The 17,332-nt window shown below is 41.7% G+C and overlaps 1 protein-coding gene and 1 long non-coding RNA gene across 5 annotated transcripts in view; one reads left to right on the top strand and one right to left on the bottom strand.

Annotated features, from left to right (window-relative positions):
* LOC128905720 (uncharacterized) overlaps positions 1-805 on the bottom strand; it is a 37,774-nt gene extending 36,969 nt beyond the window's left edge. For both annotated transcript variants that reach the window (XR_008464952.1, XR_008464951.1), the window contains exon 1: positions 664-805. This is a non-coding gene — a long non-coding RNA (uncharacterized LOC128905720). The remainder of the gene's footprint in view (positions 1-663) is intronic.
* Positions 806-6,935: 6,130 nt separating this feature from the next.
* Positions 6,936-16,129, top strand: LOC128906074 (C-C chemokine receptor type 5-like). Of its 3 annotated transcripts, XM_054192910.1 has the most exons (4): positions 6,942-7,045; positions 7,144-7,250; positions 11,553-11,712; positions 12,378-16,129. In XM_054192910.1, exon 4 carries the CDS (start codon positions 12,389-12,391, stop codon positions 13,457-13,459), a length of 1,071 nt encoding a protein of 356 aa, XP_054048885.1. In that variant the 5' UTR covers positions 6,942-7,045; positions 7,144-7,250; positions 11,553-11,712; positions 12,378-12,388; the 3' UTR covers positions 13,460-16,129. The 3 variants fall into 3 exon arrangements, with proteins under 3 accessions (XP_054048884.1, XP_054048885.1, XP_054048882.1); XM_054192909.1 differs by lacking the exon at positions 7,144-7,250 and having other exon boundaries at positions 6,936-7,045; XM_054192907.1 differs by lacking the exons at positions 6,942-7,045; positions 7,144-7,250 and adding an exon at positions 7,853-8,315.
* The last annotated feature ends 1,203 nt before the right edge of the window (positions 16,130-17,332 follow it).

Genomic DNA, 17,332 nt, shown 5'->3' on the forward strand with positions numbered 1-17,332 from the left:
CAGGATAATCCTTGGTCCTTCACTGTAGCTTTGCACTGAGACAAGCAAAGCTTTAGATAGTTTTGTGGCAGATTCTGAGTCTCAATCGGTCAGATGTGGCTGCAGCATGGTGTAGCTAGAGGCCAGGTAGCTCCAAATTAGGCTAGCAAGACTTCAGGCATTCTGGTCACAGTGGGCTGGAGTTATCCATGGGGAAAATTTAACAAGATCCCCAGTCCCTATGAAAGAGAACACAAGTCACCTTGGCAGAGAAGTGGGGGAAATTTTACATATGGGAGACAATATTCCACAACACAAGCTCTGCAGGAAAAACCATTGAGATGAAGATACAGTGTGTATGAAAGAACTAGAGAAGCAGGCAGATATACAGAAACTGTGCAATGAACTAGAGGTATGTTAAGAAAATGGCAAGGCACACCAGGATTGTAATCACGGCAGGGAAGAAGCTAACTGTCGCGGTTTTGGCTGTATTGGCCAAGCAGAACGACAGATGGCCCTCCCCTCCCTCTCTCCTCAGAGAGGAGAGGAAGAGATAAGGAGATTTACGAGTTTAGAAAAAGAACTAAACTACTTTAATGAAAATAATAATAAATAAGGAAATAGTAAATAATAATAGAATAATAAAAATTTAAAAAAAGGTATACACTATATACAAAACTGTACCCAGCTCCCAGGATGACGATCGCATCACCAGCAGACACAGGGAAAGTCCCAGACTGGAGTCAGCGAAGGACAGGAGCTGAATTCTGGAACTAGAGTCAGGAATGCTCCAATCGGTATCAAAGGCAGACGAACAGACACAGTCCTCCTCAGACGTCGGCCATTGAAGAAGGAGAGCAAGCCCCTTGCCCGTTTGATCCCTCAGCTTTTATACTGAGCGTGATGCATATGGATGGAATACCCTGTTGGTCAGTTTTGGGTCACCTGTCCTGTCCGCTCCTCCCCATAGGTGTGACCCCTCTATGCTTCTCCGCTTCCGACCCTCTAACAGGGCAGATAGCGAGGTTAGCTGACCTTGGTTGTTATAGCAATGAGTGTAAGCAAGAGCCTCTGTGCATACCATTACTTGGTATAATCAGGCCTTATCACTCTGAGAGTGAACAGTTTCTGAACAACATGCTGTTAATTTCAGGCTTTAGTCAGTTAGAAGAGGCCCAGCTAAAAAGTAAAATTACAAATCAGAAAATTTGTTCTGTTTCACCTCAAACCAGGACACTAACACAAGGAAGAACCACCGCAGTGTTTGGGGGGCATCTGAGCTGCTCTGGTGAGGCACTGAGGAAATGAAAGCAACCTTTTGCGAAGTGTACAAGTAGCACCAGAAAACCCGAAAGATTCAAGACACTCTGTGAACACTACAAGTAAATTGTTGCTTTACAACAAATGCTGAACAGCTAAGTGAAAACTGTTACAAGTTCAAAACTTCTGGCACTGAACTTCTGAAGAGATAATGTGATGACTGGGCTTTCAGCGTGCTTATGAAAAGAGTGCCCAGGTGCCATGGACAAATACATATGCACAGCCCTGAAACAAATCAAACAGTTTAGTTTATGCACAGGACAAGACGGAGTCCAACCTTCCTGTTAGGAGATGTTACTGCCACGTGTTCAGGATCACATGGGGAGGAATGTCGCACACAGCAAAAGACTGCCGACTGCCAGGCGGACTTCCTAAGGGGCAAAAGGAAATGTAGCAAAAGTGCATATATGGTATGGGTGAGTGCTGAGCAGTACTCATGAACCACCACCAGATTTATAATCACTGCCATTGGTTTGTCTGTGGTAAGTATACAATGAACAAACCTAGAAATAGTGAAACTTCTGGTAACCAGTGCATAGGGATGTTCCTGTCATAAGACCTTCTTGCTTGTTAACCCAATTGTGACCTTATGTGTACATATTTTAGATAAGATAAAGGTAAATGGAGTATAAAGGAGGAGGTGTACATGAAAAGGGATAAATAGGAAAAAGTAGTGGTAAAAAATGAGAGAATGGCTTTATTACCTTTAGCAGAGGCTAATAAAGTATTAGCCAGAGTCATAGGAAGTTCAGAGATAAATACTTTAAGCAGAACGTTAAAAGATTTAGGTAAGAGAGACTTTCAGGCCAAAACAAAGAAGGATGTTTGTCTAGAAATAAGAGGTGAAAGCATTCCTTTGTACCCGTATTCTGGTGACACTTGCCTATTAGGAGCTGTACTTCCTTCAGGAAATAGGGAAAAGAAATGTTGTATAACTGCCAAGCAGTTTGGTAATTCCTGTGACAGTGAGAACAATCTCAGTTAGAGTGTTTTAAGTCTGAAATTACTCATCTTGGAAAGGTGGGGCCACAACACTGAACTGGAGGAGGGCAGCATTATCAGATACGCAGGCCAACGTGCAAAACTGCCCAAACTTTCAAGTGACAACCAGCTTCATTGGACTGTCTACAAGGTTGTGCCAGCAGGACACTAACCATACAACACTAACAAAACCTATGCTGATACCAGACTTTTTGAATGGAATGGAAACCAAGTGGATGGAACTGAAGGAGCCATTTGGACACAACTTGCAGGGATGCTATCATGAGGTACGGACAATTACAGACTACATTTAATCTTTGGCACTCAAAAGTACTTTCTGGTTCCTGGCACATACCTTGTCATTGTACAGACTCTGACCATCCTTTCTGTGGCGTACTTTTCACTGGGAAGAAATTTGGTGTGTGATTTTCCCAGCCTGCCTGATCAAAGATCCAGAATTTACTTGTACACTGAGGAGTATTTTCGATTCACAGCTGAGATAGCCCCAAACAGCACCTCTACACCTAGAATTTATGTACTATAAATGTACCTGAAAACAGCAAAGTGTGAGATTCTGGGAAATGAAAATTTGTGAAATGCATAGCTATGGCCTAAAAGTAAAATCTATTGTACTACGATATACATAAAATATGGCAGCATACATCAGAGGCCTGAATATTAATGGTAGAAGGAAGTAGTGCTCTCTTCTTCCTCGCTGCATGAGGAAACACAGCGAGTTCAGTAAGAACAGCTTGGGGAAAGCCAAAACAAAAATAAACCATAACAATGGAATTATTATGTGCTGCAATGGATAGTTATGTACATGCAAGATTTAGACAAGAGAAACAAACAGAAAACAGAACAATAGGGGGTGAAAACTCCCTTGATTTTACTGCCAGTAAACTATCATGGGAAGCAGTAGTGTTAATTCACATTAGAAAGGCTTGTGTCTTCCAGAGTTTGCTTTTTGTAACCCAGTTTCCTTGAACCTGTGAAATGTGCAAAATGTTTGCTGTTTTTTTTACTAGTCTCCATGGCAGAAATCTTAGGGTGTGGTACATAACATTTTTTACTCCATTTTCCTCAAAAGAATACACCTCTCAGATCTGCAATTGGGTGTGATTGTACAGTGGCAGCAAAAGATTATTCACAAAAACTAGAGAGACTGAAACAAAAGTCTGATAAGAAAAAAAAAAGCTAAGCAGCAAAGTAGTTTTAGCTGGATGTCTTTATTCAGCCTCTTCAAAGCAAAGACATTTAACTATTACCGACGAAATAAAGTATATGCTAATACTAACCTAATTTGGGCATTGATTTTGTGACTATAACAAGTAACAAAACGAGATATAATTGGGGGACCCAATGGAAAAAAGAAATGGATCCAGTCTGTGTTCACATGTCTTCATTAGACCTCTTCTCCAGATAAAAAGGATGATCTGCTTTGCTGTAGTTACAGACTTTGGTAAGAGTGTTGTGCATGTCTAAGAAAGGTATCTGCCATTCTGTCCTAGGCCTTTCTTTTTCTCCAGTCTTTCTTCTTCAGGTGGTACAAGATTGTAATAAATTGAATGAAAACTGTTGGTTGCATTTTCAAATTTCTGTACCCATAATTCTGCTTGATGACATTTGTATGTCACACCGGTATGTGAGCATCTGGTAAGTGTCCTAGCAGACATTTCAGTACTGGGGTAAACTTCACGTAAATGATGACATCTCCTTGTGGGAGTGCCGTATCACTTAGATACTGGATACTTCAGTGTGACGGCCTGATTACGATGAAGACGAATCACAGAATCAGTCACTAGATAGAAGAGATTGACAAATGCAGTTTGACTTGACAGTGTACATGGCTGCATACTTGCTGAGTACATGACCTTGAGCCCCACAGGTAAGGAATGAAACCCACTACCATTCCAGGAACATCTTTATGGAGGGAATGAGTATCACACCACCAAACATAACTCCTACTCATCTCTGAAAGTAAACCCATGATAAGTAAAATTACAAGCTATATCAACCCACTGTATTATTCCTTTTATTATTGAGCAATAGCTTCCATTTCTTGCTAAAATTATGAGGTTCACCTGTAGGTAAAGACTCTTAAAATCTGCTGTAGCTCATGGCAAGCAGCAGTGCAAGCAGCAGTGCATTTTTTCAAAGAGATGCTGGGCAAGGATTGAGAAAAAATGAAAATAATCTGACTTGAAGCAATGGGTGTGCTAATTGCATTGTTCACCCCTCCGTGTTGACACACAAACTAGATGGAGGCAATCTGAAGGCAGCAGGGAGGAGGAGATACAGTAGCAAGATGGCTGGTTCCACGCAGGTGTGATGGAGCTTGAGACTGGATGAGCTCCTGCAGGGGCCCATTGGAGAGAGACTAAGGGGTGTAGAGGAGTGGAGATGGAGACAAAACAAAGATGTCCTAACAGCATTGATGAACAACACACCACCAGCACTCCAGTGCCCAGCAAACAGCACAAGGAGCCTGGACTCACCTACAGCCTCATGCAAGACCTGATCAAATCTAACTTGCCAGCAGCTCTGCTTGTCTGCAGCTGGTGTAGAACTAATTGAACGTACCCTGTAGGTGCTGCTAATAAAGTCAGAGTCCAGGTGCCTGCTGACAGTGTCTCCCTGTAGTGGGGCTGCCAAGTGTCATAGCTATTCCACGCTCTCTGTGGGGAGTCTCTCATTCAGCTGTAAAATCCAGCTGGTGAGCAGACCAAAAGCATTCCCCTTAGTCAGCTGCTATAACCGTGAGTGGCAGAGGCCCTCTGTCGGCATGCAACACCCTCTGCGATCTTAACGGTGCTAATCGGCAAATGAAACAAACGCCCAGCTACCTTTGCTGGTCTGATTGAGCTATGAGAATGAAAAGCTATAAGCAACAAAACCAAACAGATTGATAAAGCCAATGAATCTGCGGGAACAAGGGACTATTTCTGAAGATCAGCCTACCACAGGTCTTAGCTTTAAGTCGGTGTTGTTAGTTGAAATGTTTGAGACTGGTTTTGTGAGAGCATATTTCAGAATCAAAAGCTTGATGAAAAACGGGCAAGTCCAATAACAGGTTTGAGACCATTTCCCCTGTTCACGTAGCGTGAGGTTATGATAGGTTTTAGAGTCTCCAGTAAGTTCACTAACATGTAACAAACAGTGAACGATGAAGCAGGTTTCAGAAAGAAATCCTTAAAATGTCTGTTAATTTCAATATGTAGACTGTTTAGGAATCATACATTGAAAAATTAATTTGATACAATACCTTTTTTTGAGAATTATAAGAATTCATGATAAAAGCGCAGGCTTTTTGGCAGCAAAGTTTGGTAGCAATTAGGAGTGTGATTTAGGTGTAGGGGAAACATTTTTAAAAGCAGCTCTTTCCCCAGACTGTATAGGGGGTCTAATGTAGTCCACCAAGTAACGTAGTGTGAACATACCCTTAGAATACCCTACAGGGGCCATCAATTTTGATGCTGAGACTCCAGCCCTTAAAGAGCTCATTGCAACAGCTGATTGGGAAAGGAAGAGAAAAATCTGTTATTCCTGTGGAATGAAGATCTTGATTACTCCCTCATGCAAAGAAAGGTTGACAAGGAAAACAAGCTGAGCCTTTCACTTTTTACTGTATCCCCCCACATCTGAGATGTAACTCAGAAGCTGTGATTTCCTTGACTTCCGTTAAGGAATGGCAGCATCCAAAGCAAGACATGTCCATTGGGCTTTTGGCATTTTAAAATTTTCTAAGGATACTGAGGACTGAGTGCAGAAAAGACGTCCCTTTAGTGCCTTCGCTAGGCTGATAGGATGAGATACTCCAGAACCCTCCAAAGAGATGTCAAGGAGAGACAGTGGGTTGCACTTTATTAGTTATCTTCTCAGGGTTCCTCTCTCAGGGGTTCTCGGGCATCTGATAAGGCACCATCTCTTGCTTTCTACCTTTCCTACCTCCTGTGTGGCTTCTTTGATATCTAAGAAGGATCTAAAAAGCTGCTCACGGTGCAGATTCAGTTTAACTCTAAAAGTCACAGGAATCAGCCACAAGGAAATAAATTGGTAAAACATCAGATTTTATCAGCCTTTTCTGAAGCTTAATTCCAGAAAGTAACAATGTTGTTTTAAAAGAAGGTCAGACTCACTATATGGACTAAGTTAGAATCTCATGAGGGATTAAAATAAAAAACACAGTCCAAAAGGTCAGGTTAGAGAAAAATAGAATCAAATCTCCTAAAATGAAAGGACTGCAACTCAGTCAGGACTGCCAACAGAAAGTGCAGGTAATTCTGAATAAAAATGTAAGCTTTATTCAAAAGCTCCACTTTTTGTTCAGGTACAAAAAACATAAAAGAAACTTAATGATCAAGAAATGTAAAGGGATGAACCTCATGTAAACTGTTCTTGATTCAAAGAGGTTAGCTAAATGAAAAAGAGAGCACAACAACATAAAAACCTTTTTCTAAAACTACAGCTGTGGGTTCTGAAACCTTGAGTTTAGCTCCTAGGAGGATCCTCTGCAATTTCAACATCTCTGCACATCTTACAGAATTAGAAAAGTAACATCTGATGACCCATTTTTAGAAAAAAGAGAACCACTCCTTGATTTTTTTTTAAAATAAAAACAGATTTGTTTGCTAGAATTTTTCAAACTGATACATCCTTCTTCATGCAGGAAGAGGTGGTTTTGAGCTTCTTCTCGTGACTGACAAATTGGTTTAGCGTTACTCTAGCATTAATCCAAGCCATCACTTGCACCATAAGATATATGGTAAGTCATCTCTGCTTCTTTTTTTTTGTTCTTTTTTTTTACTAGTTGCTTAGGTAGTCTAATGCCTGAGGTGAAAAATACTTGTGTAATCTTGCCAGTGTACTCATCTTTAAAAACCACCCTGGGGAAATGCATAGGATATGTTAAATGGAATACACTACTTTTAAATGACAGAACCACTAGAAGACTTGAGCAGAGGATCAAGGTAAGCAAAGCAATAAATCTCTAGAGATTGATCTGAGTGAGAAATATAATGGAATATGCCTCTGATTTTTTCTCTGAAGATGATATATAATGATGGAAATCTGGATTTAAAAACTGCTACTGCAAAGACATAACTGCTCATTTGAGTGAAGAGTACTTATTCTTCTCACAGGATGACTACAGAAAATCTGATATTGTATTTTAAACACTCTGTCTCATCAAACCTGTTTACATGCAGCATAGCATAGCATTTTATCTGTTTACTACACCTTTTTAATTGTTACCATTTTATAGAACTGTGCAAATGAACTGAAACTCACTTTAATAAAATCTCTGCCCCTTTAGAAACAGAGCTCTGATCTCAAACTCAGCATGAAACAGTGACATGAGATTGCTCAGCTTTTCTCTTGAAAACTGCATGACTGCTAGTCTCAACCAGAGCAACAGAATTTGTACAGCAGATTGCAGATTTCTAGAAATACTGTATGTATCTGAATTGTATTCAAAATAATATAGACCTCATTTTGAAATATCCTTTCTTCAGAGATCTTCCAGGATTATCTTTGGGTTTTTTTTCCTAATGATGAGGAAACACAAGCCCAATCAGATATCTCTTATGAGGCAAACAACCCAGGTCGATTAACCCAGTGAAGCATTCTAGCCAGTGGCCAACACTGTTTCCTAAAACAGTGAGATTACACGATAAAGCACAAACCCACTTACAGTTCCTTTTTCTGGTTTCCAAATTAGTACCTGTAGTTTCCATTGTCAGCATGTGCTGGATACTATACACAAGTCAGGGTAGTAAGTACTTTTGCAGAGAGAGGCTTCTGAAGCAAAGGCTAAGCTAGAGGAATGGGGCTCAGTTACCGGAAGGAACCACTCAGAGGGGAGACCACAATTTAAGCATGCAAAAAGGGCTGAAAGGAAGAATATGCAGGGAAGATGCATCTGTCATTACAAGAAGGCAGAGGAAAAGCAGGGAAGGCACTGAGAGAGCAGTGAGCAGGAAGAAGGAACCGTCGTGAAAAGAATTACCGCCACAATACTGAGGCAGCATTTTGAGGTAAAACAGAACCAACTTTCTGTTCAGTAATTCCACTTTTCAGTTAAGCTTCTTCTAACTAACTGAACTCTCTGAAATTAATGGCATATTTTTCTAACAGTATCCGCTTCCAGAGTGATAAGTCATGATTGTTTATAATTTATACCAAGGAATGGTATGCAGAGAGGCTCTTGCTCATGTTTATTGCTGTAACTACAAAGGTCAGCTAACTTTGTTATATGCCCTGTTGGAGGGTCAGAAATGAAAAAGTGTAGAGGGGTCACACCTGCAGGGAGGAGAGGACAGGACAGGTGACCCAAATGGTGTTTTCCATGCCCTCTGCCTCATGCTCAGTATAAAGACTGAGGGATCAAAGGGTCAGCCTCTTTCTTCAGTGGCCAACGTCCGAGGCGGACTCCGTTTGCCTTTGATCCCAATCTGTGCATTCCTGAATCCAGTTCCTGAGTTCAGCTTCTGTCTGTCCCTGAGTCCAGTCTGGGACTTTCCCAGTGCCTGCTGCTGACATGATCATCATCCTGGGAGCTTGATACTGGTTTTGTATCTATGTATATATTTCATTATTTTAATTTTTTGAAATTATTATCTTTTGTTTTCATTATTTTATTATTAATATTTCATTAAAGAGGTTTAGTTTCTTTTAGACTCAAAAGTCTTTTTCTCTCTCATCCTTCTCTCCCTGAAGGGAGATGCTCTCCCTTCTCTGAAGGGGAAAGAAGTATAAGAGAGCATCTGTCTGCCCAGCCCAAACCATGACAGAAACAATATTTGCATAAATCCTATCAATCACATACTCATAAAATCCCACTCTGGGTTTATGACCCAGGTGTTTTTTTCATACCAATGTTTATGCATAAGTATCATGCAGGTGCAAAATGATCAAGAAAGGATGTGATGCGTCTGGCACTGTGTTGCCGCCAGTTCCTCATCCCATAATCCCAGTATACAGCATGGCTGACTGACACATCAGAAATAGGGATGTTTAGCTATATGCACTACAAGGGACTTGTGCTGTCAGGCATGCAACATAGATCTAGCAGATCTAGCTGAAGGGAATATTAAATATTTGCGTAGTGCCCAGGTCATTTTCATGTTTTGAAAAAACAAAAAGAAGTTAACGTTTTGAACCAAATAGTGTTTTATAAAGGTCCTATTTTTTTCTAAAAGAGTTGCTGAAAATACCTAAGAAATATAAACCGTTAGATACTTTAAAATCAACTTATTTACTGCTAATAACACCTGAGCCACAGCCACTTCCCTTACCAAAAAAACCCCATAATCTCAGCTCAGTATTGTAATAACTATGTAGTTAGTGCAGCTGCGGAAAAAAAACTTTCACAGAGATAGACAGATCTTCCTGAAAGTCAACCTTTGAGGAGTTTGACCGCACTTATTTTCCACCCAATAAATTGTATCTAGGCAAAGATGAGACCCAAACTGTTAAAACTTGCCAATTTTCTGTTATAGCTTGTTTTCCAGAAGAAAACTTAATGCCATACTCAACATACCGAAGTAATGTCTGAACATGGATGTTCTCATTTTGATATTGTTAGGAGCAGGACTGACAGCTAGACTCAGGAAGAACCTGGTGAAGGGGTGGGAAAAATGTTGCAAAAGCAGCATCTCTTTTTGTTTACAAGGTGTATATTTTGCTCCAATAAGGCTTCCTCCTTTTTGGGCAGATTCAAATCTGCACTACGCAGCACAAGAATCTCCAACAGGAGCTGGCAGCTCAGGAGAGATCCCCTTTATTAAGGTCACTGGAAAGTGGTCAAAGAAATAGCAAACAGTCCCTTCCCCAAAAACTCAGCATAGGTTTAGCTAAATTAACCACTTTGACACAAATTAAAATAAATACGTTAGCATTTTGAGTGATCTGTGCTTACAGCAGAAAATAGTCCTTTCACCTGAACAGTTTTGTCTAGAGAGACAAAAAACAGACAGTTCAGGGATTTCACATGCTACAGCTCAGAATGGACCACAATGAGCTTCTACAAAAAAGCAGAGCTGTCCCAGTGTCACTCCAGCCATGGGCTGAGTTTCTTCAGTTACATTTAGTCTTGCAGAACTCAAGTGCAGAGAGAACAAAGTGGTGGTTTTGAGAACGCAGTCTCTGCAAAAGACGTCTGCAATCACACAGGGTAGACCTTGCCATTGAAAAAGCGCACGGCAGGGCAGTAAGAGGAAAGGAGCAAACATTGCTGCACTGTGAGAGTGGCCAGGGATCACAGAGGGAGTTGGGACACTCCGTTGCCTTTGTCAAGAGAACAGGCATCAAGTTGCCAGGAAAATGCAGATTTCAAAACCATCAACCTGCTATGAACGGCCACCAATCTCCCATGAAGTGCCTGACAAAGGCAGGCACGATCACGCAGGAAGAAAGAGCAGCCCTTGCACCAGACAGCAAATAGCTCTATTCGAGTGGCTACCAAACACATCGATTTCACTTCCCCACTAAGTGACCAGGAAGCACTCGGGCCCTCTGACACCCATCTGCACAAATTCCTCTTCCTGGCTACTCACAGGACACGGAGGAATTCTTCCATTTTCCTGGGGGGTCTGTGAGAAGACAGAGCTCCTCGACTTCTCAGAGACCAAATTACAGAAAACTATGCTTCTGCATCTGGATCACAGTCCTGCCAGGGACTTGGGAAAGGGGGAGGGTCTGGCAAAATTAAAGGGCTGACATCAAAGTAGCAAGCCCTTATCTGCCCCCACCATAACAAAACTCGCATGAGGGCTTTCACAGCTCTGCTGCACACTTACCTCCCAGGCTGTGACTCCTTCTTGCAAGGGAAGCCCTGTCCCTCCAACAGTCCCCAAACCAAAACTGGAGGGACAGGGAGTTTGGGTAACCCTTGCACTTCCTCAGTTTCTATGTCACCTCACTGGAAGCACTGACTAACAAAGGATGAAGGACAATATCAAACAACTGCTACACATGGAGAACCGTTAGTGCACACTCATAGCGATGCCTATATTTGCCTCCTGCCTTTGTGCCCTCTCCAAGACACTGAGCCAATCTCAACTTTCAAGTTCCTAAATCACGGCTGCTAAACAGCTGCTGAAACAGGGAATCAAAACTTCTTTCATCCCTGAGCACTGGGGAGGTTTTTCAATTGACAGGAAGATGCCACAACAGATAAAGGTGTCAACAGACACAGATACATGCCACGCTGATAGCAACTGCCACCCCTTATGCCATTTGCCAAGGTCTTTGCCTGTCTGTTCTTTCTACAGGACCGCGCAGCATTTTCATTCCAGAGCCGCCCAAGACCAGCACGCTTCCATGGCCTACGCCTGACCCAGACTCTGTGAAGGACACAACATTTGCCATTTTAACCCAGACCAACACTGCCAACTTGCTGCTCTGCAACACCCAGGACAGCAGGTCCACCAGGTGCGTACGTTTACTACTATGCAAAGGTCATTTCTACACCTGATTCCCACAGGCATTAAGGCTCCCAAGAAGTCATGAACAACCTGAACAAGCAGCACTCAGTGTGTTTTACCCAGGTCACAGCGCCTTTGCAGGCACTGCTTTACACCTTGCCAATGCCCGGTCCTCCCTGGGCGAGGGCTACAGTACAGGCTGGCACCATGAGGAGGTGGCCAGGTCCTAAGGAGAAGCACGGCTACGCTTTGCATGCCAGCTGCTGGGCTTCCCTGTTGCTGCCTTGCTGGCTTGCTCTACCCCTTTGGAAAGCCACTGCTGACCACAACAACCCCAAACTCCCCACTGCTTGGATTAAATTCATCATTCCTCTGCTCCCGGTTGGGTCAGGCAGCTGGCAGGCTCTACTGAGGAGGAAAAACGCACCACAGAGCGTACACATAGGAAATGACACGCCGTGCACTTCCAACATGCAGCACCGTGACTTCACAGGTATATAGATGGGTTTCCTGGGAGCTCCGCAAGTTCGTTTGGCTTCCGTACCTTGACGTAGTATTGCTGATGTGCTCAACAGCAAAATGCATTTCAGAAGAGGACATCAATGTGTTTCATTCCCCTCACTGCCAAGCTTGGAGTTTCCTCTAGTTTAACATCTTTTTCTTCATTTCCAGAACAACACACCATGGAAAACCAAACCATGGACTTAGCCGACTGGTCACTGACGACAGAATTTGACTACAGTGATTCAACGCCATGCCCAGGAACTGAGGAAAAGCACTTTGCAGCAAAACTTTTGCCACCACTTTATTCTTTGGTGGTGATATTTGGCTTCATAGGCAACATGCTCGTTGTGCTTATCCTAGTAAAGTACAAGAGACTGAGGAGTATGACTGACATCTACCTGCTCAATTTGGCAATTTCTGATTTGCTGTTTATATTTTCTCTCCCTTTTTGGGCTTATTATGCTGTTCACGACTGGATTTTTGGGGATGTGCTTTGTAGAATTCTCTCAGGTGTCTACCTCCTTGGCTTCTACAGCGGCATCTTCTTCATAATCCTGTTGACCCTGGACAGGTATCTGGCCATAGTGCATGCGGTGTTTGCTTTAAAAGCTAGGACAGTTACCTATGGCATCCTCACCAGCGCTGTCACTTGGGCTGTTGCTATTTTTGCTTCTGTTCCTGGGACAGTATTTCACAAAACTCAAAAGGAAAATTCACGTTATACTTGCAGTGCTCATTATCCATCAGAGCAGAGAAATGTATGGAAGCAATTCCTGACCTTAAAAATGAACATCCTGGGACTTATTATTCCAATGGTAATTATGATCTGCAGCTACACACAAATTATAAAGACATTACTGCAATGTAGGAATGAGAAGAAACATAAAGCAGTCAGGCTTATTTTTATCATCATGATTGTCTACTTTTTGTTCTGGGCACCATATAACATTTGCATTCTCTTGCGTGATTTTCAGGGCATGTTTTCCATCACTACTTGTGAAGGCAGTGGTCAACTGCACAAAGCAACCCAAGTGACAGAAACAATCTCAATGATCCACTGTTGTATCAACCCTGTAATTTATGCCTTTGCTGGAGAAAAATTTAGGAAGTATCTTCATAGCTTTTTCCGAAAGCAGATTGCATTCCACTTCTCTAAATACTGTCCCGTTTTCTATGTTGACACAGCTGAACGGGCTAGCTCCACCTACACACAATCTACTGGAGAACAAGAAGTTTCTGCTGCATTGTAAATTGTGTCTAGTGAAAAAGTGGAATTGACTTTTGTGAAATCAAGTCTGTCATGAAAGCCTGTAGAATCCGTCCTGGATACTGGCTCTAAGGCAGCTGCAGAAGATCACAGAACACATATAAACCAAAGTTTGTATTTGCTGATACATTTGGGTATTTGTACATAAATGAAAAGGATGTATCAAATTAGCTACCTAGACATGGTAACACGGGATTCTGTAGGGAAAAAAAGTGTTCTCTTTTTTTTGTGAATGTAAATGCATAGTTTTGTACTACAGGGCTCAAAACCACACAAAGGCTGAGGGCCTAAGCTAGCAGGCTCATAAACTGATTTTTTGAAGTGAACTAGACGTTAGAAATTTACGCTGGTTCTTTGGAAACATTTCTTGACTGTACCTTACACAAGATATCTCACTCATTTAAACTCTGTCTCAGTCACATCTTTTACTAGTCTGGTTGTGTATCTCTGTAAATAATGCTAAACTACTGAGGTCCGTGATACAGAATCTTTACAAGTGGCATAGGAAAATTTTATTCATTTAGAAGAGGCTCTGACATTTCAACATGTATTTCCCTTTCCATATGGTTAAGCACCAACCTCTTGTATCTTTCTCATAATAGTTTTAACTACTTGGTGCTGATATCTAAGTGACTTGAGAGTTTGATATTTCAGAAGGCTCTCTTTTAATCAACTGCTGTTTTATATGCCACTCATACTAAAAAGCTAATATAACAAATTATCATTGATCAGAAAATCAATGCGTTTAGAATATTTTAAAAATAAAGTATTGCACACGGAGCTTTAACCAGGTTAGATCAAATGTGGACAACGAGTCAACAGGGTTTTAGCTTTTTAGTGCGGTGATTTTGCTTGCCATTTTTCTAGCCTACATAAGAGAAAAACTTTAAATATGAAATGAATGCAGCTGTGATGGCTGCAAAACCACAACAGCATTAGAGGTGTGAAAATGATCTCTGAACATGATTGACTCCGATGTTTTTAGAGATAAACATATGCTATAAACACTTAAGTTATCAAAATATATGAATACAGAAACATATTCACTGCTCTACAGAGTCAAGGACACAGAGTATCTCTTTTTTGTTTTAGAAGCAGGTATCATTTGTGGGCTATAACAATGGGTTTTTTTCTGAAACTTAGGAGTTTTACAGAGAGAGAAGCTTCCATAATTAGTCAAGTGGTCAAATGACTGAGCTTCCCCTTAAAGCTCAGATCCCACAAAACACTTGAACACAAAGAAGAGATTAAATAAATATGGGGATACTCATGTGCTTAAGATCATACCATAATCAACCTATTAATTGATTTAGGCCAAGTTGTCCTTTCTAACACTTCTTATACTTTCCCTAGGACATACAGTTTTAGATAACTCTGGAGACAGGAAATTAAAAGTGAATACTTTGATTGCTATTCTTATCCAGCAGGGCGATTTCTGTTTCCCAACTCCTCTAGATAGCCTTTTAAATAATACTTTCAAAGAAGCAAATGTTTCAAATAGCCCCAAAGAGATTTTACATTGCCAAGGGCTTGTGAAAGCAGGAAGTGAAATAGGGAAATCTTTGCCTATCAAACCACTTGTTTTAAGTTATTCAGTTTTGTCATATTAAGCACCACTTTTGGACTACATCCACATGGGAAGTATAACAAAAGTATACTACACCTTCAAATTTACAAGATTTTCAGCTGCATACTCTTTTTTAAGACTCTGTGCATCGGTTACTTTCTGGACTTTGTATATGCTTTTAAAACACATAACTATATCAGTATAAGCAGAAATTGTGTAATTTCAGCATAAAACAACAAATATATGCATTTATTTTTTAAAGAGATAGAAAGCTACAGGCAGTAACTTCTGGATAGGCTGGCTTTTTGTTTTTTCTTCTAGAATACATTTATGAAAATATTTTTATATTTTAGTCTGCTCTTGACAAGAACTTTCTTTTGGCCCCTAAGACACCTCACCTTAAGTTACTTTCTCTGGAGAGCATCAAGGTGTGTATCTCGACAAGCCCTGCAGGAGCAAAGTACAACAACCAAGTGTGCACAACCACACCGACAAGCTTTCTGAGAGACTTGTCAAAAAGCAGCCCCAATCCTCTGTGGTGTTCTCTTCTACAGCATGGATCTTTCCAAGTGACAAGCAGCTTCTGAAGGGAAGAGGTGGAACTTAGAGATTGGTGGCCCAGTGGATGAGCAGCTTACCAGGAGTTTCTATCACTTCACCGAGAAGGAAACACGCTTCAGCAAATGCCAACATCTCAGATGTCAGCTACTGTAGTGAACTGTGATCCACATTCAAGGAGATAACAGAAAACATAGTATGTGGTAGCACTGCTGGTGCATTCAACTACGGACTCTGCCAATAGATTGTAATAATATTTTGTATTATACAAACCATTAAAGTTGGTTAACTTTTGTGTGTTAGACTTCTTGATTTTTTCCCCTTCCACACCCTTTTTTTTCTTAGAATAGCCCATAAGAATGAAAAAAGAAGGGAAATTCCTCTTCATAACAGGTTGCTATCATGCTGAAAGAGCAGGCAGGACAAATTCAGGGTTTTACAAGTGGACTAAGAACTAATATCATCAAATAACACTGGACCATCAGAATAACTCCAACATTCTTAACTGCTTGTCACTAATAATCTAATAATAAATATGCTACTTTGGTTATTACATTTGTTTTCGTTTATTTTTACAAATGGGAAGAACACTATCTCACACAATTGATTCTGATCCTAGAAGATTAATTTTAAGTGTTTTAAAAAAAATAAGCATACAAAATTTTTAGTGTGTTTAGGATCTGCCCTAGTGACCGAAGAGCTAACCACTAACAATTACAGTACACTTGTACACACATTTCTTTTCAGTTCATAAGATTATGGTGCCATCATGTGGTCACACTGTAAGGTTTCATGCTACCACACATTCACTACCCCGGGACCGCTTCTGCTGCTTTCCTATTTTGAAACACTTCTTTTTCTAAAAGCATCTTCTATCAAAATGACTACTCCCAGTACGGGCAGCATCAATATTATGCAATCAGCAGCAAGCCTTGGAAAACAGTCACAGCCACTAAGAATGGAGGTCCGTTGAATGAGTGGGCATGGTCATCTTTTAATGATTCAGGAAGATGTAAGTGTGATATGGGAGAAGGCAGGCTTATTTTCATTCCTGCACAAGTTTTGCATGCACTCATCTGGATTCCAGCCATCTGCTCTGGAAGGGGAGCATTTGATAGCTTCCTGTGCATAGCCTGGAAGTTACAAGAAAAAAATACATTCCCTACAGTATTTCCTTTGGAAAGGCAATAAGGATTGAAACTTGGGTGGAAATGGGATGCTCACACTTCCAACCTCTCCCAGACCCTGTCAGCTGTGATACTCCCCGTTATCACCCCCCAGCAGAAGCTGGCAGCACCAAATACCCCAAGCCGATTCCAAGTAAGCCCCCTTAATGGACTTCAGGGTTTTTTGGAGAGTAGGTGCCAGCTGCTTGAGGGGATGCCGGGACTAGGGAAACAGCCTTTTTTGCTGCTTTCTACGGCGGCAACAATTCCCGGAGCGCAGAGCAACCTCCTCCAGCTTACCGCTCACTAAGGCCGGCTTGGGCACGCTGCTGTCTTCAACCCCGGCCGGCACTGGCCCACCACTGCCAGGGTAGGCGCCTAAAGCTGAGGGGACCCCACTGACACGCAACCAGGTGCCGCGGGGATACACCAGCGGGATGAGGAGGAGGCGGCGGCTCGAGGAGGAGGAGGCCGGACACTCCGGCCTGTTACTCACCACAGGCCACCCCCCCGCCCCGGCCTAGCAGCGCCTCCAACGGGCGGCACGCGACAGCCCGCGCCTCTG

The sequence above is a fragment of the Rissa tridactyla genome, chromosome 2 (assembly GCF_028500815.1).
Source record: "Rissa tridactyla isolate bRisTri1 chromosome 2, bRisTri1.patW.cur.20221130, whole genome shotgun sequence".
Classification (NCBI taxonomy): Eukaryota; Metazoa; Chordata; class Aves; order Charadriiformes; family Laridae; genus Rissa; species Rissa tridactyla.